Raw genomic sequence first — 22,690 nt, forward strand, 5'->3', positions numbered from 1 at the left:
GGGAAATTATTCACAAGTATATAACTGGTGAAACTTGAACTACAGTGTGTACCACAAAAGAAAGCCATTTTCACTACACATATCAGTAAACTGCCATTAATTACTTGCATAAAATCACAGTTTCATACACATTAACACTTTCTGAAGTAAAATTTCTGAATATTACAAATACTATCTTCTCAGTATAATAACATGATAATGTTCATTGCTCAAATTCTTTTAAATCTGCATTTGCATTTATTTTTTTTTAATTTTTTTTATATTGCATTTGCATTTATTATATTTATTTTGAACTCTGGTCAACAGAGCAAGTTTTGTTTTACGTGCATTAGTAATATGCAGTGCATACATTTGTTTCTCCATACCCAGATGAAAAGAGTCCTAAAAATAAAGTGAATTTAAACTTACCCACAAATCATGTTCTGCATAATCAAAGAGCAGCCACACCTTCCTGTCACTGTGAGAAAGGAACACCTTCTGCAATGCGATCACATTAGGGTGCTTCAATTCTCGCAAAAGCTGAATGCAAGAGAAAGAAGAGGGGTCACTCTCCTGCTAGCAAGGAGGGGGGAATGATGAACTTTCTATAAGTTGAAAGTGAAATCTTTGAAAATTTAAGCAAAATAAAAGGAAAAAAAAAAACCCTACTGGGGCGACTGGGAAGCTCAGCTGGTTGTCCGACTCTTGATTTTGGCTCAGGTCATGATCTCACGGTTCCTGGGTTCAAGCCCCACATCGGGCTTTGTGCTGACAGTGTAGAGCCTGCGTGAGATTCTCTCTCCTCTCTCTGCCCCTTCCTACTTGTGTGTGCTCTCTCTCTCAAAACAAATAGATAAACATTAAAAAAAAAAAAATACCCCTACTCAGAGATAAGTTCTGTCAACACCTTGGTGCATATCCTTCGATTCTTTTTCTATGTGTATGTGTATGTTTCTAAGTGGGATCACTTTGGGTCGCCTGGGTGGTTCAGTTTGAGCACCTGACTCTTGATTTCAGCTCAAGTCATGATCTCAAGGTTGTGAGATCAAGCCCTGCAGCGTGGAACCTACTTGGGATTCTCTCTCTCCCTTTCTCTCTGCCCCTCCCCTGCTCATGTTTATGATCTGTCAAAATAAGTAAATAAACATTTTAAAATAAATAAAATAAAATGGGATCATTTTAAGTAGTAATATGTAAAATGGTAAACAAAAGTAATATCTTATCACTAAATGATTAAATATATTTTGGAATGTGCCTATCTTTTTTACTGTTGGGGGACAGGAACCACATATTAATAATATCTATATCTACTCTCACACAGTATGTGCTCAATAAATATTTGACAAAAGAAGGAAAGATATTTGACAATCCCTACACTAGAGCATGTGGTTGAGGTTTTTTTTACGAAAGCAGTGAGTATAAGATAATCTCTCATACCCACCGATTAAAAAAAAACAACTGGTGTGGAGAAGAGGTCCTATAAATAGAGAAAGGATAAGCCCGCACAGAGTAGAAGCTGCACCGTGATAAACAAGGAAATCATAAAAAGATAGACCGGATCAGCAAGTGAAAACTTAGCACCTGGCACTTAACAGGCAGTTGCCTGATAAAATATTTAGCAACAATAACTTTATCTGTCCAAGATGAAAGCCTATAAACATGCTTGCCACAGGCTGTCCTTAACCAGGGTTCAGATTTAACACAAACATATTCAATTTGATATTTTGAATGTCTTTTATTTATTTTTTTAATTTTTTTAACTTTTATTCAGTTTTGAGAGACAGAGAGAGACAGAGCATGAATGGGGGAGGGGCAGAGAGAAAGGGAGACACAGAATCCAAAGTAGGCGCCGGGCTCCAAGCTGTCAGCTCAGAACCCGACGTGGGGCTCGACCTCACGAACAGTGAGATCATGACCTGAGCCAAAATCGGACGCTTAACGGACTGAGCCACCCAGGCGCCCCAGTCTTTTATTTATTTTGTATTTTATTTGAGAGAAAGAGAGAGAGTGTGTGCATGTGAGCGGGGGCAGGGGCAGAGGGAGAGAGAAAATTCTAAGCAGGCTCCATACTCAGTGCTGAGCCTGACACAGGGCTCGATCCCACAACACTGGGATCCTGACCCAAGCAGAAATCAAGAGTTGGACACTCAACTGACTGAGCCACCGAGGTGCCCCTGAATGTCTTTTAAATATAAAACTCTGTGGCAGATACAAAAAGGGAGAGGGAGCAACATTTCTACTGAATACTTTGTAAGATGATTACACACACACACACACACACACACACACACACACACACACACGTTTTTCTCTCATTTAATTCTTACAACTATCCTATGATGTACATGGAACCTGAAGTCCAGTGTAATAAAAATAACTTGACTAATATCAAACACCTAGAAAGAGAAGAGGTTCGGATTTAAATAGATCTGCCTAAGTCCAAAGTCCATGCTTTTTCCATTATGGCTGAAGTCCTTGTCTTCAATTCCTACAGTGTACTGGGCAAGACAGACATATAAACAGATCAACGAGACCAGAGAAAAATGAATTGCCTACCCATTCTAATAACTTTAAATGAGTAAAGTATACCTTGCATGCCTGTGCTGGAATTCTGTAAAAATCGTGTGAACTCCATCTCTGGAACTTTTATAAATTACTTCCCAGCTGCCTAATTCTTCACTACTTTTGACGTCAGGTTTCCCAGTTCTTCAATTCTCTTATTTTGGCTCTGTACTTCAGCTCTTTCTCTTCACCTGCACTTTGACCACCTTCCTGGAAGGTGCTCTACCAGCTCTAATTTGGGCGTGGTTCCCAGATATGACTCCCTGGGTTCTCCCTCAAACCACATGCCCCGAAAAAGAGTTAGGATGGGCTGAGCTGCCTAGACAGCCGTCTACTTTTCACAGTCTGCCTCAGGATTCTATCCGTATTTCCTATCGGATCTAGGTAGAAGGAGGAGCTGGAAGGAAATATCCGGGGAAGATATAATAGTCCTACTCCCTTGGTGGGGAGGGAGAGAGGAGGGCGATTAAATGGGTGCTCAGCTATCAGCTGCTATCTGTTCCCTCTGCCTAAGAAATGTTAAACAACCCTGCTTCTTGCTTCAGATGCAAATATTAGACAAAACAGGCTCCTAATTAATGACTGAATCAGAGAAAGTGGCATTTTGGAGGGATGCAGAGCTATATCCAGTTTCCTGCTTTTGAATATTTTAGGCTCCCAGACTCAGTGGGTTAATACATTTAATGACCCCACTTGCCATGGTCAACCTTCAAGCGCTTGGACACTGGTAAGAAGCCTCACTGCAGGTACAATGCCTTGTTACCCTCTCTTTCTCTCAATAGTGATGAACTTAGAAAGTTTGGCTTTATTATGTCTCTACCCAAAATACGTTGTCTTTGTTGCCTGCAGTGGAAGGGAAAGTGAGACTCACTTCTGCATCTAAACTAGGCTCTGACTTGTATGGGGGAGGGGATATCACATGTAGCAATATTTAATCAATATCTCTAAAAAATTATGTTTTCTGTGACTACAAATTGGTGATCCCTCTACAATGAAGCCACTTTAACTCCCATATTTCAACATTATTTTGAATAGGTAATACAATCCAAAAATCAAAAGTACTTAAAAGATACCTCATTACCACTCCTGCCCCTAGTGACCCTAGTCCCTGTTGCCTGCTGGAATTAACAACTTTTATTAATTAATCCTTCCAGTGTTTCTTTATGGAAATAAAGCAAATGGAATATATATTTTTAATCTGTCCTTATTTACTCAAAAGATAGCACTTAACTTTTTCTTAGCACAATCTATCTTAGAAATCCCTCAATATCAGAAATCCCTCAATTGATCCCTCAATCCATCAATGTTAGTATGTAGAAATCTTTCTTTATCTTTCTTACAGCAGCAATGTATTTCTAGGTCTTTCGCTTTCTAGGTTCTTTTTTTTTATTGTGGTAAAATATACATAACACAAAATTTATCATTTTAACCATTTTTCACTGTACAGTTCAATGGCATTAAGTATATTCACACTGTTGTGCAACAATCGCCACTATCCTTTCTTCAAAACTTTTTTAGCATCTCAAACTGAAACTCAGTACCATTAAACAATATGGCCCCTGAGAAACTCTACTTTCTACCTCTATGATTTGACTATTCTAGGTACCTCATGTAAGTGGAATCATATAACATTTGTCTTTCTGTGTCTGGCTTCTTTAACATGTCTCCAGGGCTCATCCATGTTATAGCATATGTCAGAATTTCTTTCCTTTCAAAGGCTAAATAATATTCCATTGTATGTACATACCACATTTATTTATCTATTCATCCCTTCCATCATTCCATGGATATCTGGGTTGATTCCACCTTTTGGCTATTAGGAATGAATAATGCTGCCTTGAACACTGATGTACAAATATCTCTTAGAGTATTTTCTTTTATATATCCAGGAGTAAAACTGGTGGATCCTATGATAATTCTATGTTTAATTTTTTGAGAAACCACCATACAGGTTTCCTTTTAATATGACCTACAGGAGAGAAAAGTGTAGAGTTTTCAACTGCACGCATTTAGTAGAAATTTTTTCCTAATCCCCAAATTTGCATTTTCTAGCACAGCAGTATATACTTTGTATTTCTGCAGATCTGCTGAGTCTTTCCTACCCTACAGGTCTCTATAAGTCACTAACATCAATGTGAAAGCAGATGACGCAAAGAAATAGCAAGCTAATGTTACTTATGCCTATTCTGTTCTTTCTTCAAATTCGTCCTTCAATCGACAGCCAAAGTGGTGTTTCAAAGATACAATACTGATCATCTCCAACCCCAGGGACAGGTCTAAGGAAGTAAAACAAGAGATAAGGCAAAGGCCAAATACTGAGGAACCTTGCAATCCATGCAGAAGTGTCACCAGTAAGGTTCTTTAATATCACTGGAAACTTGCTGGGCACAGGGGGTTAATGGAGAAGCCAGCTGACACTAAAGGTACCACAGTCTGGCTTTCTTCTGTGTGTGTCTCATGGTCAGACCACTGAACAAGCAAGTTTGAGGGTGAGTTTAAGATGACTGTCAGGTTTGGCCTCACGGGATCATCTGCACTTTATGTATATTTATATTCATATATTTTTATATTGCTTTAACGGTTTACAACTGCCTCCCTCCTTAAACCTTGAGGACAATTTTTTTTTTTTAATTTTTTTTTTCAACGTTTATTTATTTTTGGGACAGAGAGAGACAGAGCATAAACGGGGGAGGGGCAGAGAGAGAGGGAAACACAGAATCGGAAACAGGCTCCAGGCTCTGAGCCATCAGCCCAGAGCCCGACGCGGGGCTCGAACTCACGGACCGCGAGATCGTGACCTGGCTGAAGTCGGACGCTTAACCGACTGCGCCACCCAGGCGCCCCTTGAGGACAATTTTTAAATTATACCTATATTTCCAGGGACTAAACACAGTCTGAAACATAGAAGGAGCCCTGTTTTTAGTGATCTCCTCTAGTTTGAGGGCTTCAAATGTCACCTATGTGCCTGAACTCCCAGATGTTTATCTCTAGCTCACACCTCTTCCCTGAACTCCAGCAATGTGTATCAACATCTCTACTTGAATGTCTACGAGCCAAAACTAGGGTAATGATTTCTACGTACCCTGCCCTCTACCTCAACTGCTCTTCCCCAGGCTCAGTTGATAGCAACTTCATCATTCCAGTTACTCAGGTAAACAACTTCAGACTTTAGCTCTATTTGCAATATACCTCCCCAGTGAGTCTTTCCCAGGCCTTCTATTTGAAATTATAACCTCCCTCGCCACCTTTATTTTTTTTTTCTACAAAGTACTATCACTACCAAACATATTACAGCTCTATATCCCTTATCTATAATTCTAAAGAGCTTGGAAAACCTAAAGCTTGGGGCACCTGGGTGGCTCAGTCGGTTAAGGATCTGACACTTGATTTCGGCTGAGGTCATGATGCCACAGTTTGTGAGATTGAGCCCTGCATCAGGCTCTGTGCTCAAAGTGCAGAGCCTGGTTGGGATTCTCTCTCCGTCTCTCTCTGCCCCTCCCCTGCTCACTCTCTCTCTCTCAAAATAAATAAATAAACATTAAAAAAGGAAGGAAGGGGGGCGCCTGGGTGGTTCAGTCGGTTAAGTGTCTGACTTTGGCTCAGGTCATGATCTCGCGGTTTGTGAGTTCAAGCCCCGCGTTGGGCTCTGTGCTGACAGCTCAGGAGCCTGCTTCAGATTCTGTGTCTCCCTCTCTCTCTGCCCCTCCCCTGCTTCTGCTCTGTCTCTCTCTGTCTCTCAAAAATGAATAAATGTAAAAAATAAATAAATAAAAATAAAAAAGGAAGGAAGGACGAGAAACAAAAACTTTCTAGGAACTCATGTAGGAAAAACAAATTTAACTTCAATGGTAAAATAAATCCACTGTCAAGGGCACATCCTTTCAGGTTATCAGATTCTGATTCTATGGAAGCTGTTTTACAACTCTGTACGTTATAGCTAACTGGTAATAATGCAGAATAATTCTTGTCTATACACATGCAAATTGTCCTGTCCAGTAGAGGTTCATTGACTTCCCTCTCTCATTATGGAAGAGGCCAGTTTTGCCTCACTTGCACATCATTTTAACCTTCCTGATCTATAAATATGTCTGCTCTAGGGAGTCTCCTTTTAATATATATATTTTAACGTTTATTTATTTTTGAGAGAGAGACAGACAGACAGAGCATGAGCCGGGGAGGGGCAGAGAGAGAGAGAGAGAGAGGGAGACACAGAATCTGAAGCAGGCTCCAGGCTCTGAGTTGTCAACACAGAGCTGGACACGGGACTCGAACTCACGGACTGCAAGATCATGACCTGAGCTGAAGTCAGACACTTAACCGACTGAGCCACCCAGGCGCCCTAGGGACTCTCCTTTGAATGGGCTATACCATCTACTTGGTTCCTTCATTTAACAAGTTAAATAAAACCTTGAAGATGTGTTCATCTTATATCTGTATCACATCATAATTTAACCATTTTTTTTGAAAAGTATCCTTTAATACTCATTTTGCAGAAATATCTCACTTGCATTCACGTGAAGCTGTTACAGTCTTTATTCATCCAAGTGTGAATGTTCATACTTCTATACTAAAGAATATTAATAGGTTTGATTACTGCTTCCCTGGGGGTTAGATAACATAATATATATACCATATTATCTTTCAAAAATCTTTTTAAAATTTTTGAATCTAAAATACATCTGTTCCTGGGGCTTTATTTAAGAAATTGTGAGGGGCGCCTGGGTGGCTCAGTCGGTTAAGCGGCCGACTTGACTTCGGCTCAGGTCATGATCTCTCGGTCCATGAGTTCAAGCCCCGCGTCGGGCTCTGTGCTGACAGCTCAGAGCCTGGAGCCTGTTTCAGATTCAGTGTCTCCCTCTCTCTGACCCTCCCCTGTTCATGCTCTGTCTCCCCCTGTCTCAAAAATAAATAAAAAAAAAAAAGTTAAAAAAAAAAAAAGAAAATGTGGACCTAGCTATTGTTTATTTATTTTATCTTGTTTATCATCTGTCTCTCTCCATTAACATATAAGCTCCCTGAAGGCAAAGTTTTTGTTGGTTTTATACCCCCAGTGCTTAAAATGGTGCCTGGCACACAGTAAGCACTCAAGAAATGTCAAATGTCGGAAGAATTAAATCTGCTGAACTTACCTAGTTTTTACAAAATAAACCAGTAAAGAGCTTGGAGTATTGTAAGACTTTGCTATCGTTTCAAAAGGTGTTTTGAATGATTCTGTTTTTAATAAACTGAACAGACTGTGTCTACAAATAGTTTTTCTAAGGATACTCACTTTCCTCAAGCTACATTTATTTTAGGCTTAAAAAGGAATGGTTATCTCCACCAGCGCCCACACTACCAGAAGTACAAGTGTGGGGCCTTACTGTAAAGAGCAGAAACAAGGCTCTTAATAGCTCAGGGTGAAATATTTAACCTGCATAGAACCTGAAAGGCCAAAGGATATGATGAGGGTGTTTCCTGAAAGGGAAGCACTACAAAATTCTCAAGAAAATGTACACAGGAACAAGGGACATAGGGGGACACATGCGAGGAACTAAAGGAAAGATTTATCCAATCACTGGTTACCCTCAAGGTGACTTTACTAACCAAACGCTGGACCCGAAATAATTGCCACTCAAGAGTGTATTCTCTACCCTTATTTACGGAAGCAAACAAATGAAAAGAAGGAAATTTCTCAACCACTATTTACTGAAGAAACCAATGAACAAAAACAGTAAATATAAATGTCCAATAATAAGAAGACTGATAAGTAAACTATGTGGATATCCACATATTGTTGACTCATAGGCACATGCCTCGAGTTTTTAAATACATGAGAAAACACTTATACAATAATATCATGATGTAACATAAAAGGGCTGCAAAATAGGAGCGCCTGGGTGGCTCAGTCGGTTGAGCATCCGACTTCAACTCAGGTCATGATCTCATAGTTTGTGGATTCGAGCCCCGCATCAGGCTCTGTGCTGACAGCTTGCTCAGAGCCTGCAGCCTGCTTCAGATTCTGTGTCTCCTTCTCTCGCTCCACCCCTCCCCCGCTCGTGCTCTGTCTTTCAAAAATAAATAAATGTTAAAAAAATTTTTTTAAATATTTTTTAAAAAGGCTGCAAAATATTAAATGTTTATAAAATAGGAAATAGATCAAAACATTAATATAGTTATGTCTGGATGGTGGGATTATGTGTGACTTTTAGTTCTTTCTATTTTTCTATTTTACAGGTTTTCTATAATGAACATTACTCTTGGGATTTAAAAACTCACACACATGCACACACACACACACACACACACCCGCAAAAGGCAGTTCCTTCTCTCCAGAAATCTACCTGCTAAGATAAGATGACTATCAAACTATCACAGCTTCTTATGTGGTTGATCTGAAAACGGACACAAAGAAAGGAGATGGTCGTGCTTTTACTACCTTAATTCTTGGAAATATCAGATTTTACCAATGGACTTGAACCTCTTGTCACACAAATATTTGTTCAACATGACATTATGGAACTACAGATATGCTTTAATCATAACTAAACAACAGTTAAGTATAATACGATTTTCCTGTTACAATCCCACACTAATTGATAACATCTCCTGTGACAGATATGCAGAAAACTAAAATGATCTCAAAGGAGCTAATGAAGAATGTGCAGTAAACATGCCAAGATTTTATCTGATCTTCCTTCAAGGGCATATAAGTGATTATAAAGAGTATCCAGTTTTCACTGTTCTAAACATATAATAATTCAAAGTTATAATACTAAACTTTTATCTCTAAGGTACTACTTAGGATCCTGACTCACTACAAGGAGGCTTGGGCTAGACTAACAATTACAGAACCCAGTTTTTATTTTTATCCACACATCTTTCTTCCCCTCTTATCCCCTCTTTCTGTTCTCCAAGTCTCTGATGCCCCCACGGTTCCAGATTCCTCTTTTAGGGTATCTGAATGGAAAGGGTCCTCTTATACTTCAATAACTCACTTATCTCAAAGTAAATTCAATTTTCTATTCTTATTTGATCTGTTGAAAGTAACTGCAGGATTCATTTGACTATCAATCTTTCCCCATAGTGAACATGGCTTTCCTTTAGGAAGCACTGAGTATACCATTTTTTTTAAGTCTCTCTCTCTCTCTCTCTCTCTCTCTCTCTCACACACACACACACACACACACACACACATATGAAACTGTTTATTTTATGGCAAACGGGATTCACCTAACTCCAAAATGCCCCAATATTCCTAAACTGAAATCTAAGAATTAGCATTTTGAAATCTGACACTTGCACATCTGTGACAGCAGCCCTTCTGGAAGCTGGTCTTTGCAAACACAGAGATACATTATAACCTTCCAGCAGGTGGCACTCATACTCTGAAAAGGGGTCTATAAAACAGTAACCCAGCTCTAGTTAAAGGTGGCCCTACATTTTCTTGCTTTATTTTACCTTAGGGACACTACTTAGGTACCAGTCATAAGCTTCAGGAAGGTCAATGATCCACTTCCACAAAGAGGAAGTGACAGTGAGGCAGCAGGCACAAGGCAAAAAGGTACAGGTTTTAGAATTCTGAGATCTGAATTTGAGTCCTGACTGATTAACTATATGACACAGAGCAAGTTGATTTAGAAATCCTTCTGGGCCTCATGGAATGATAAATATCTACAGTGAAACATAAACACAGTTTCTGTAAGAATTAAATGAAATACGAGCACATTATGTAACATAATGCATAGGACATATTAAGAACTTGATAAATTATAGTTATTACTCTTATTAATTAACTCTTATTAACAAGAATGCGATGAGGACTACATGACATAATATATGCAGAAAGCCTGGAATACTAGAAGTTCTTGATGAACAGTAACTGTTATTGTCATTACATATAAGTGGAAGGAACTGACCACTCCAGACAGAGACACCTGTTAGAGGGAGATGTAATGGGATGGGGAATGCTATAGCATTTCCTTACCAAATTTCTGAAACTCTCCCTGGGTAGAATCTATTATAATACTATGGCTATGGGAAAGTTACTTTCCTTTCCATTCTGCAACAATCTGGTTTCCTTTTCTCTCTGACCTCAAGCACAACATGGTACTTAACGACGGAGCAATTTTTGAAACCAAGTGAGGTCTGTAATAAATAAATAAATAAATATCTCCTCAATTATGATAACATATATGTTCTTTTTAAAGTATGAGTAGGGGTGCCTGGGTGGTGCAGTCGGTTAAGCGTCCGACTTCAGCCAGGTCACGATCTCGCGGTCCGTGAGTTCGAGCCCTGCGTCAGGCTCTGGGCTGATGGCTCAGAGCCTGGAGCCTATTTCAGATTCTGTGTCTCCCTCTCTTTCTGCCCCTCCCCTGTTCATGCTCTGTCTCTCTCTGTCCCAAAAATAAATAAACGTTGAAAAAAAAAATTAAAGTATGAGTGTTTGGGGGTGCCTGGGTGGCTCAGTCGGTTCAGCGCCCAACTCTTGATTTTGGCTCAGGTTATGATCTCACAGTTCATGGGTTTGAGCCCCTTGTTAGGCTCTGCGCTGACTGAGCGGAGCCTTCTTATGATCCTTTTTCTTCCTCCCTCTCTCTGCCCCTCCCCTGCTTGTGCTCTCTCTCTCAAAATAAATAAACTTAAAAAAAATTTAAATAAGTAAATAAAGTATGTGTGTTTAATCTTTCATGTAACATAGTCCATAGGAGAAAACCACATATTTCTTATAAATCACTGGCACTCTGAATATATAAGGTTTAAATATGAAAAATGAAACAGATGGAAATCAAAATGAAGAGTTTACAAAGTAAAACCTAAAGAACTAGAATTCTCAAGGGCTTTCTGATTCTTTGAGGGGGTAATCAGAAAATCTTTTCATGTTTCAATGCTCTTGGCTGAAAATCTTCCCTACATTCACAATTATTGAAACTAAATTTGTCTTTCACTCTGGACATTGTTTTAGTGCCTTGGGGTTTCAGTAGTTAAAACTCCTAACAAATGTTTATTTCCTTCTCATCCATCCTTTTTATCTCCTAGAAATAAAATGAGGAAGGAAGAAAACTAATTTAAAACTCCTTATTTAGGAGGCACCTGGGTGGCTCAGTCTTGCTCAGGAGTCCAACTTTGGCTCAGGTCATGATCTCACGGTTTGTGGGTTTCAAGCCCCGCGCCAGGCTCCGTGCTGATGGTGGGAAGCCTGCTTGTGATTCTCTCTCTCCCTCTCTCTGCCCCTTCCATGTGCTCTTTCTCTCTCAAAATAAAAAAATAAAATCAAAACTCCTTATTTAGACCCTTGCTTTTTTTAAAAAAAAGTATTGTTTTATTCCCCATAATTCTATCTCTAGTTCTCTTTTCCTTTTCTATTCCGCAGTCTCTCTTGACATCTTACACGTGTCTGAGGTTTAGCTACTACTTTTATAGAGAATCCTGAATCTCAATCTCTAGCTCTAATCTCACTCCTAAACTCTGACATCAAATTCCAACTATGCATATATACATCCACATGAAAATCCCATTGTACCTTCAAATCCACAGATCCAAGACTGAACATAGCTTGCCCACCTCGACCTCTTAGTGTGTCCACTATCCTTGCAATTACACTAATATTTCCTAATCACCAAGGCAGGCTCATAACTTACAATCAGTCAGGGCTCAGCCGCTGGACAAGTGCTACACACTCTGCCCCTTAAATATCACTCATGAATTCGCACCTTAATAATTAAAAGAAACCTTTAACTAATATTTACACATGTGCTTCTGTCTCTGCCCAGAAAGATCTTCCCCATCCTCTTTGTCTGATTAATGCCTACTTGCTTTTTCAAAGGAGTAATTTATCCCTGCTTAAGAAGCCTTCTCTGAAACTCCTAGTCAGAAGTGGGTGTCTCTTCTGTTTCCATCCGTACTGTATATTTCTGTTAACATACCACTAATTAAATAAAATTATGATGTAGTTTAATTATCTATCTCTCTTAATAGATTGTAAGGTTCTGGAGTGCAATGACTATGCCTTCCATCTCTACATTTTCATTGTCTTGTACAAGCCAGACACATGGTAGGTGTTCAACAAATGTTGGCTGAATTAATGAGGGATGACTTATCTCCTACCTCTTCTTCTAATACATCCTATGTATTGACATCAGAATATCTTCCTAAAACAAAAAGTCTGATGATGTTAACTCTCCCATTCCAAAATCTTAAATGGCTTCAAAGTGAAAACTCCTAAGTAGGACATTCAAAACTATCCACCCCAGGGACACCAGGGTGGCTCAGTCGGTTAAGCATCCAACTTCAGCTCAGGCCATGATCTCCTTGTTCATGAGTTCAAGCCCTGCGTCAGGCTCTGTGCTGACAGCTCAAGAGCCTGGAGCCTGCCTCAAATTCTGTGTCTCCCTCTCTCTCTGCCCCTCCCCCCATTCGCACTCTGTCTCTCTCTCTCTGTCTCAAATATAAATAAACGTTAAAAAATTTTTTTTAAAAACCATCCACCCCAAAGGCTAAATCTATTTTTCCAGAAATAATCTCTTTGGTGGGGGTGAGGGTACTGGGGGTGGGGAGCTGAGACTCAAGATAAAACTGCATTGTAAATGAGGCAGGTGGATAGGATAGGACCCAAATTAAGGACTAGTGAGCTTTTCCCTGATAAAGAGAGTATCATAATTGCCATATGTTGTAGCCTTCACCTTAAGGATATTCCCTATGCCATCATCATGAATGGGCAGAATATGCATATACAGCAAACCTAACCTGCTCTGGAAAGTCCCAGAAGGTGCTCCTAATGAAGTATGCTTGTTGGAAAGAGAACTGAGAAGTACAGAGCCTCAAACAGCAAGGCAGAGCACTAACAAGTATTCTCATTATGCCATGGAGACACCAGTTCTAAGGACTCCTTCACTATTCATCTTTTAGGAGCAAATATCAAATGAAATCCCTATTCTATTCTAAATTTGCTGTGGCAGACTTCTATTACTATGTAACAGAGATGTTGCTTTTTTTTCCCCCAGATGAATATTTATAAAACCACCTAGCACTGAACCTGGCACAAAGTAGAGAGAATCCCATCAAGTTTTGTTGAATGCAAAAATGAAAGCAACAGAACATGTTTGAATTGGGTTTCAAATACATTGGGTAAATGACAGGTATTCCACATTGAAAAAAATATTATTTTTAAAACTAAGAAAATTTCTAATAAGGAATTTAGGAAGTCTGGAAATTGAAACTAGCCTTTGATTAATTAAGCAAATAAAGTAGTAATTCTATCCTAAATGGCCATAATAAACTTCATTTTTATCTCAGTGCACTCTGATGCTATCTGGGTTCACACCTAACCCATACTTATACTTCTAAAATATATGGTTTAGGGATCCCTGGGTGCCTTAGTCAGTTAAGCATCTGACTCTTGGTTTCAGCTTGGGTCATGATCATGCAGTTCATGAGATCAAGCCCCATGTCAGCCTCTGCACTAAGAGCATGGAGCTTGCCTGGGATTCTCTCTCTTTCTCTCTCTGCCCCCCACCTTAAAATAAATAAATAAATAAACTTTAAAAAATAAATAAAATAAAATATACAGTTTGTATTTTCTTTAGTAAAAGCAGGCAACCAAATAGCCCTGAAAGTCATCTCCTACCCAGTGCCAACCTCCACCCTCCCTTCCCACCCCCTGCCTCTGGCTAAGGATCTTCAGAGAGAGAGGGGTCTGCTCTCTGAAGGAACTTGTTTAATACATGTTGGATGTTTTACTTTTCAGAATTATTGGTATTATCAATGGTCAGACACCCCTCCCATAAAACTATAAGAAATTGCGCTAACATTTACAATTTATAGCTAAGGGTTTTGATTAATTATTAATAGCTAAAATACCAATACCAGTAACTCAACGTATTTCACATCACTATGCTTCTAGAGAAGATAAACACAATGAAGTCAAGGCTCAAATAAATTAATCATTTATAGCTCCTGAAGACCTCACAGGAATTTAAACAGCAGTAATAAGTAAAGCTACTAAACGATCTGACCAAATCCAGGAAATGTCTACTGTATTGTTTCCATTAAACAGAAAATCAACTTCCTTCCTACTCTGTTAAAAAACCTTTGTATGTATTATAAGCAAACACAGAGGGGGGTGAGTTTCCACAGTGAAATAAATGACTCCTTTATATTAAACATCTACTAGAATTAATAAATCCTAAGTATTTCCACTGAGTATTAACTTTAACATTTAAAAGAGCTTCATTGTGACTAATGTGGCTTTTATGAAAATATGTTAAAACAATGAGGGGGGAAAAACTAGTAATTATGATATTATAATAATGAAAAATAATCCAAATACTATAACTTTCGATAATGTTGTGTTTAGGGGCACCTGGGTGGCTCAATCGGTTAAACATCTGACTTTGGCTCAGTCATGATCTGGCAGTTCACAAGTTGGAGCCCTGCGTCAGGCTCTGCAGTGCTTAGTGATGTGAAATACATTGAATTACTGGCATTGGTATTTTACCTATTAATAACTAATCAAAACCCTTAGTTTTGTGGCACAGAGCCTGATGAGATTCCCTCTCTCCTCTTTTTCTCTGCCCTTACCCCACTTTCTTTTGCTCTTTCACGAAATAAATAAACTATTTTTTAATGTTTATTTATTTCTGAGAGAGAGAGAGAGCGAGCATGAGTGGGGGAGGGGGAAAGAGAGAGGGAGACACAGAATCTGAAGCAGGCTCCAGGCTCTGAGCTGTCAGCACAGAGCCCGATGCACGCCTCAAACCCACGAACCATGAGATCATGACCTGAGCCAAAGTGGGACGCGTAACTGACTGAGCCACCCAGGGACCCCAATAAATAAACTTTAAAAATAATAATAATATTGTATTTAGCAGAGCACATATGCAAAAAGGACAGCATTAATTTTAAAGTAAGCTTTCTTTGAATAATATTGGAATTTTGAAATGTCTTGATTCAAGACTGCTTGAAAAAATACATATGAAATTCACATCTCACTAGACTCTCCTCTTTGAAATGTTATTCTCCAACATAAGCTCTGGTCACACTTAAAACAAACATCTGCTATAGGGAAATCTCCTTTTAAATAAAATTCACAGGGAAAAGGTCAATAAATTTGACTACAAAACTATCTTGTACAGAAAATACACCCTAAACAAAATCAAAAGGCTTACAACAAACTTGGAAAACATCACCAAATTGTAAGACACCAACATTAAAAGGCTAATTTGCTTGATTTGTAAAGCTTACAAAAATCATTAAGAAAAAAATACTTCAGGGGCGCCTGGGTGGCGCAGTCGGTTAGGTGTCCGACTTCAGCCAGGTCACGATCTCGCGGTCCGTGAGTTCGAGCCCCGCGTCAGGCTCTGGGCTGATGGCTCAGAGCCTGGAGCCTGTTTCCGATTCTGTGTCTCCCTCTCTCTCTGCCCCTCCCCCATTCATGCTCTGTCTCTCTCTGTCCCAAAAATAAATAAAACGTTGAAAAAAAAATTAAAAAAAAAAAAAAGAAAAAATACTTCAATAAAACAATGGGCAGAGAATATGGACATTTCACAAGAAGAAATACAATCTAAAATAGTCAAAAATTATATGAAAACATAATTATCTTGCTTAATTGAAGAATGCAAATTGAAGCAATGTTTACAGCAGCACTATCGACAACAGCCGAAGTATGGAAAGAGCCCAAATGTCCATCGATGGATGAATGGATAAAGAAGATGTGGTATATATATACAACAGAGTATTACTCGGCAATCAAAAAGAATGAAATCTTGCCATTTGCAACTACGTGGATGGAACTGGAGGGTATTATGCTAAGGTGAAATTAGTCAGTCAGAGAAAGACAAAAGTCATATGACTTCACTCATATGAGGACTTTAAGATATAAAACAGATGAACATAAGGGAAGGGAAACAAAAATAATATAAAACAGGGAGGAGGACAAAACATAAGAGACTCATAAATATGGAGAACAAACTGAGGGTTACTGGAGGGGTTGTGGGAGGGGGATGGGCTAAATGGGTAAGGGGCACTAAGGAATCTACTCCTGAAATCATTATTGCACTATATGCTAACTAATTTGGATATAAATTTTAAAAAATTAAATAAATAAATAAATAAATAAAGGTAGTAGAAGGGGGGAAAAAGAATGCAGTAAGAAATAAGACAAATCTGTATTGCTGGTGTGGAAAGATTATCAAGACATAATATTAAGTAATAAAGATGGAACAGAATATATAATATCTCTTAGTACTTTTACAAGATATACATATGCTGGAATATGCATAAAAAAACATTGATAAGGCCATAAGTAGTCATTTATAGTAGCTACTTCTGTGCAGAAGGACTAGGCCAAGGAAGACAGAGGTTTAAAGTTTTTTTGTTTTAAATCTTTCTATGTATTTTGAATTCTTGCACATGTATGTCTTCATCATTTCTGAAATATCAACAGTTGTTACCTGAAGGAACAAATTATGCATAATTTGAATTTGCTACCTTGTACGGCTCTGCATTTTTTAAATTAATTTTTGTAAACACCTACTCTAAGATACTGTTTTTCTCCTGCAGCTTATAACCATTAATAGATTATGGAATCAGTTTAGTGAGCTGCAACCAGCATTTCCCACCCACCAAGGGAAGTCACTGCAACCAGACTACCAGACTAGAAAATCACTGAAAACACCAGTGCACCTCATAGGTTACAAGCAAGAGAGAGCCAGACCAAGAGTGGATCACAGTTGAAAAAAGCTTGAAAACCACTGCTCTAGGATAGTATGTGAACTGTATTTTGAATCAGGAAAAATCTTAATGACCTCATAATTGCCATCTCAAAACCAAGAATCATTTTATACTAAACTGAGTTTTTGTATGTCAATTCTTAGTATGACCAACTTGAAAAAAATACTATTAGTTGAAGTGATAAGAAAAAATATAATTTCTGAAAAATCTTAAAAGATGTTTTTAAGCCCGTCTTCATGTATATTGTATAGATGTCTTACTAATAACAAGACATCTATACAATATACATGAAGATGGGCTAATTTTTAAAAAATGAGTAAATTAAAAAAAAATGAATCTACATACATATATTAGGAATAGCCCCACATTATAAGTTATAAATATTAATAATCTCTGAAATTGATAAGGTTGAAATTAAAGAAGTTTGGGTCACCTGGGTGGCTCAGTCGGTTGAGCATCAACTTTTCATTTCGGCTCAGGTCATGATCTCATGGTTCGTGGGACTGAGCTCCGTGTTGGGCTCTGTGCTGACAGTGTGGAGCCTGCTCAGGATTCTCTCTTTCCCTCTCTCTCTGTCCCTCTCCTGCTCATGCTCTCTCTCTCTCTCTCTCAAAATAAATAAATAAGCATTTTTTAAAAAATGAAATTAAAGAAGTTTGGTTAAGATTGTTTGTCTATAAAGAAATCACCAAAATAGCAGACCTCTTAAAAATGCTAGGCTATCTGAGAATTTCAGAATATTGACAAAAGACCACATGGCTCAAATACATATACAACAGATTATTTGTGAGGTCATGCATTTTAAAGTTCTTTTTCGTGTCAAAGGATGTGTTTGTTCTGATTACAAACACAGTCTATTGCCCAATCACCTGTTTGATCAGGGTAGATAACTAAAAAATTATTAGCCAGGATTAGGAACATAGTTCAGTCACTAAATTAGGTACAACTAAAGAACTACAGGAGAATGAAACCAAAAGACCTTGTTTTCACTAACATGGCAACCAAACCATGTATATTACGCAGTCACTGCACCCATAGAAAACTTATTTTTTTGTAATTTCACAAACTAATTTCAGGTGTCTTTACTACTTGCATCTTTTTCTCCCTTTCAGCCATGCCCCATCCTCCACTAATCCTTGCTTAGCTTTTTGCTTCCTTTGTTCCTTTCCATTCATTAAGGGCTTTACTGTTAATGATCTCTCACTCTTCCAAATCCCTCTGGCAATTGTACATACCACTCTTTTGGAATTTAACATACAGTTTCCTGTATTATTTATCTTTTTTTATACATATCCTAATATTGTTACATATAGTTATATACTTACATTAACTATTTGGTAAACTATATTGTTGTTCCATATGATGAATGAGTAAATATCAATAAATACTTTTAGTTATATTTTTAAGTTCTCATATAACCTAGAAGCCAAAAGTTGTTCAGGGCATGGGTTCCATGACTAAATAGATTCCGGTAATCCACATATGTCCCAGAAGTGTGGGACCATAAGCCAAAACTAATTTTGGAAGCAGTGAGTCCCATAAGTCTAAAAAAGAGAGTCAAGGGGAGCGCCTGGGTGGCTCAGTCGGTTAAGCATCCGACTTCGGCTCAGGTCGCGATCTCACGGTTTGTGAGTTCAAGCCCCCCGTCGGGCTCTGTGCTGACAGCTCAGAGACTCCTGCTTCGGATTCTGTGTCTCCCTCTCTCTCTGCCCCTCCTCTGCTCATGCTCTGTCTCTCTGTCTCAAAAATAAACAAAAACATTAAAAAAAATTTTTTTAAATAAAAAAGAGAGTCAGGGGAGGGAAGATATTACTGGACACAGACAATGGCAATAAGGATTGGAAGAAGGTGAATAAAAAAAAGGGCAGGACAGAATTAATATGATAGGCTAAAGGCAAATGATCCAGGATGGCACAAGCCACTGAATAGACAGTGGTGCAAATGAGAAACAAGGAAAAGAGTATAGCTTTGACGTGGGGAGAAATGTTCATTTTAGTATCAAACATTATTGAGTTTGAGATGTTTGTGGGGAACACTGATAGCAGTCTTCGATATGTGGATGTGGAACTCAGGAGAGTGTGAGCAACTGAAGACCAAAAAAAAAAAAAACACAAAAACCAAAAAACAAAAAAACCATGGAGTCATCAGCACAGAGTTGCCCCAGAAGCATTTTGCATGAAAAGATGAGAAGGGCAATTAGCAGAGAGCACTTCTAGGAAATAAAAACCTTAAGAGTCTGTAAAAGAAACATTTAAGAAAAAGGGGATCACACACAGACTCAGAAAGTGTGTACTCAGAAGAAAACTTTCTTCTCCCAGGAGTGGATACTGGTATGAAAAGTAGAGGGTTTCCTTCCTCTCGGAAAGGGGAACAGATAATGATTTCGAGTGTTGAGGGAAGTGTCTGTTAGATTTGTCACCCTCTAAGGGAGGTATTTAGGAAGCTTAGAAAGCACAGTTTTCTCCACTGAAACTTTAAATTCCACAAGGAAAGGTCTCACACCTGTCTTGTTCATTGTTGTTTACTGCGTGGAGAACAATGACGGTCGGGGGTGGGCATCAGAAAAGTATTTTTTTTTTTTTTAAACTAAACTGAAAGTGGAAACAAAGTCAGATTGCAACGACAGCTGGGCTGCCCTTGACAGTGAATGGTGAGGAGAAAACACCGGGCTATGAATGAGGGCACTAAGGGCTCGAGGAGATGGTTTTATGCTGTTTTGCTTTGTATGGTAGAAGAGTCTTCAACATTTTTTAAGGATGGAGAGAAAAGAATCCATGGGAAAGAAGGAAAAAGTAGACATCTGCCCGGACTTCATATATGACCTTTCCCAGAATTATTTGCTAAATTTAGCCCAAATGAATATCTAATCGGTTGAAGATCTGAAATTTTGTTTTAATGAGTAGGAAAAAAAAAAAAAAAGCACCATAGGATTATGACACAGAACAGAATAGCCTCCTTAGGAGCAGGTGAACGTGGCAAAACCAGCTACTACACCACATCTTTTCCCCAGCTTCTTCCCTTCCTTTACTTCTCCCTCACAAATACTTTAAAGGTGTCCCTATCGTAGGGGCAACAAGACCTTGTGGGAGTCAGAGCTTGGTAAAGGTGGGGTGGTAAGAGGGGCAGAACTAGGGATAGAGAAGGAAGAAGGATCAGAAAGATCCTTCAGGAAGGCTATTCTTAAATAAGGAAACAGACCAACACAGTTTCAGTTGTCAATACAGTGATATGGTAAGATCCACATTATGAAAGAAAAGACCAGACCAGACCAGACCAGACCATAATCTCATATAAACTTCCATGGTTCAGAACACCTCAAATCTAAATCTGTAGAATCTATTAAATGTGAGCACTTTTTTTTTAAGGCTTATTTATTTTTGAGAGAGAGAGAGTGTGTGCAAGCAGGGGAGGGGCAGAGCGAGAGGGGGACAGAGGATCTGAAGCAGGCTCTGTGCTGACGGCAGTGAGCCCAGTGTAGGGCTGGAACCCACAGACCGTGAGATCATGACCTGAGCCGAAGTCGGATGCTCAATCGACTGAGCCATTCAGGTGCCCCTAAATGTGAGCACTTTTTAAAAAGTCTGATCAAACAAACAAAAATGGTCAGCAGTTTCTCTTATCCTAAAAATATTTTGGAAAGCATCAACACTGAAGTTTCTAGCCCTGATTCTCCAGCTTTCCCATTGGCTGGCCTCTTGGTTGTATTCCACCTCAAGCCATACCAAACCACTTTCAGGCTGTCCAGTGCACCTTCTGGGGCCTGCTGCCTCAAACCACAGCTGCTTCACTTCCACAAAGGCCTTGACCCCAACCTGCAAATACTCAGACACTCACCTTTAAGATTCAGCTCCACATCCTGTCCTTGGGAAAGTCTTTTCCCGATAGTCCCCTTTCACCTTTCTCTGCCCACCACCCACCCTCCCTCAAAATAGAACTGACCACTTCTTCATTGGTACCCTGTGCCCACCTACTTCCACACCACCTACGCCCACACCACTTATAACATCTTACTGTTCTAGTTGTTTAACTGCCTACCTGGCCAGACTGCCACCTGAGGGCTGGAACCCCCTTTCTCACTCATCTCATTCCCCAGAGCCTAAAATAGAACCTGACACATCATGTAAGTTCGAAGCAAAGTGAAATATAAAAAGATTGCTGCCAAAAAAATTTCGAAAATCCAAAATTCGAGGCTATCCACCAAAGCAATACCCTAACTAGACATCTATAGCTTTGCCAACAATCTACAACACCATTAGAGCTACCGAATTTGAACCCCAGAAATAAGCAATCACAAACAAAACCATTTCCAAACAGAATGAATGTACCCTTTTGCCCAGATTATGAAGGACACAAGTTAAAACATAACTTGTCTTAGTCTTCCCAGATATAAATGTGATTAAAACTAGAGTTCTACATTAAGGACTGTGTTTCAATTACATTACTATATTTCCATTGGCCTAAATTTTACAGATTTTCTATAACCACAAAAATAGTTGTGCACCTCTAAAAACAGTGATGAAATCTGTGTTAGAAGTCATCCACTTACCATGAGTCATTTTTTGTGTAGCTGGTATCATCTTATGTTAATTACTTAGGCACACAGAAAGTTTTAAACATTTTAAAACTATGGACGTATTATAGGTTCAAATGCAATGCCAGAATCAGGAAACGAAGTAGAAAATGCAGACCACCTGCAATCCTACCAAAGACAACTTCTTAGTATTTTTTTATGGACTCGTAAATTTTCTCCTATGCACATCTACATATGATGACAGTAACAATCACCATGACCATGAAAAAGCTGCTGCTTGATATGATCTTATCACAGATAATACAGTCACCCAGCTAAGCAATTCAGCCACATTATTTCATTTAATCTTTAAAATAACCCAATGAGATGGGGCTATTTTTAATCCCTCTTTTACAGTGGAAAACCTGAAGAGGCTGAGAGGTTAAGTAACTCACACAATGTCACACAGCTAATAAATGGCAGGATGAGGATTAAGATAAATCTTTTAATGCCTAAATTCCAGATCCATTTATCTATGTACGTGTGTATGCACACACACACACACACACACACACACACACCTTTCAAATATTTACACAAAACTATGGCAACACGCTAACCACATGGTTTTGTAACCATCCTCTTTTCACTTACCATATGGGAAACACTTTGCTACATAAATGTCTACCTACATCAGCAGTTTTAATGGCTGCATACTATCCAATGTCTGAGTATGAAATAGACTGCTTTAAACAGTACGTTTATGTTACTCCAATATTCTATATGCTGTTTGATATTATAAACAATGCTGTGATAAATAGCTTTTGTCTGATCAACTTCTTAAGATAAAAATAACTAAAAGAGGAAAGCCCCTTTTTTTTTTTAATGTTTCTTAATGTTTGTTTATTTTTGAGAGAGAGAGACAGAGAGAGA

General features: G+C 38.7%; 1 protein-coding gene across 3 annotated transcripts in view; it reads right to left on the reverse strand.

Annotated features, from left to right (window-relative positions):
- Positions 1-22,690, reverse strand: part of CDK19 (cyclin dependent kinase 19) — a 149,234-nt gene that overhangs the window by 59,090 nt on the left and 67,454 nt on the right. For all 3 annotated transcript variants that reach the window (XM_030316158.1, XM_030316161.1, XM_030316160.1), the window contains exon 3: positions 409-519. In XM_030316158.1, coding sequence (XP_030172018.1) covers positions 409-519 — 111 coding nt within the window. The remainder of the gene's footprint in view (positions 1-408; positions 520-22,690) is intronic.

This window comes from Lynx canadensis, chromosome B2 (assembly GCF_007474595.2).
Source record: "Lynx canadensis isolate LIC74 chromosome B2, mLynCan4.pri.v2, whole genome shotgun sequence".
In the NCBI taxonomy this organism is placed as follows: Eukaryota; Metazoa; Chordata; class Mammalia; order Carnivora; family Felidae; genus Lynx; species Lynx canadensis.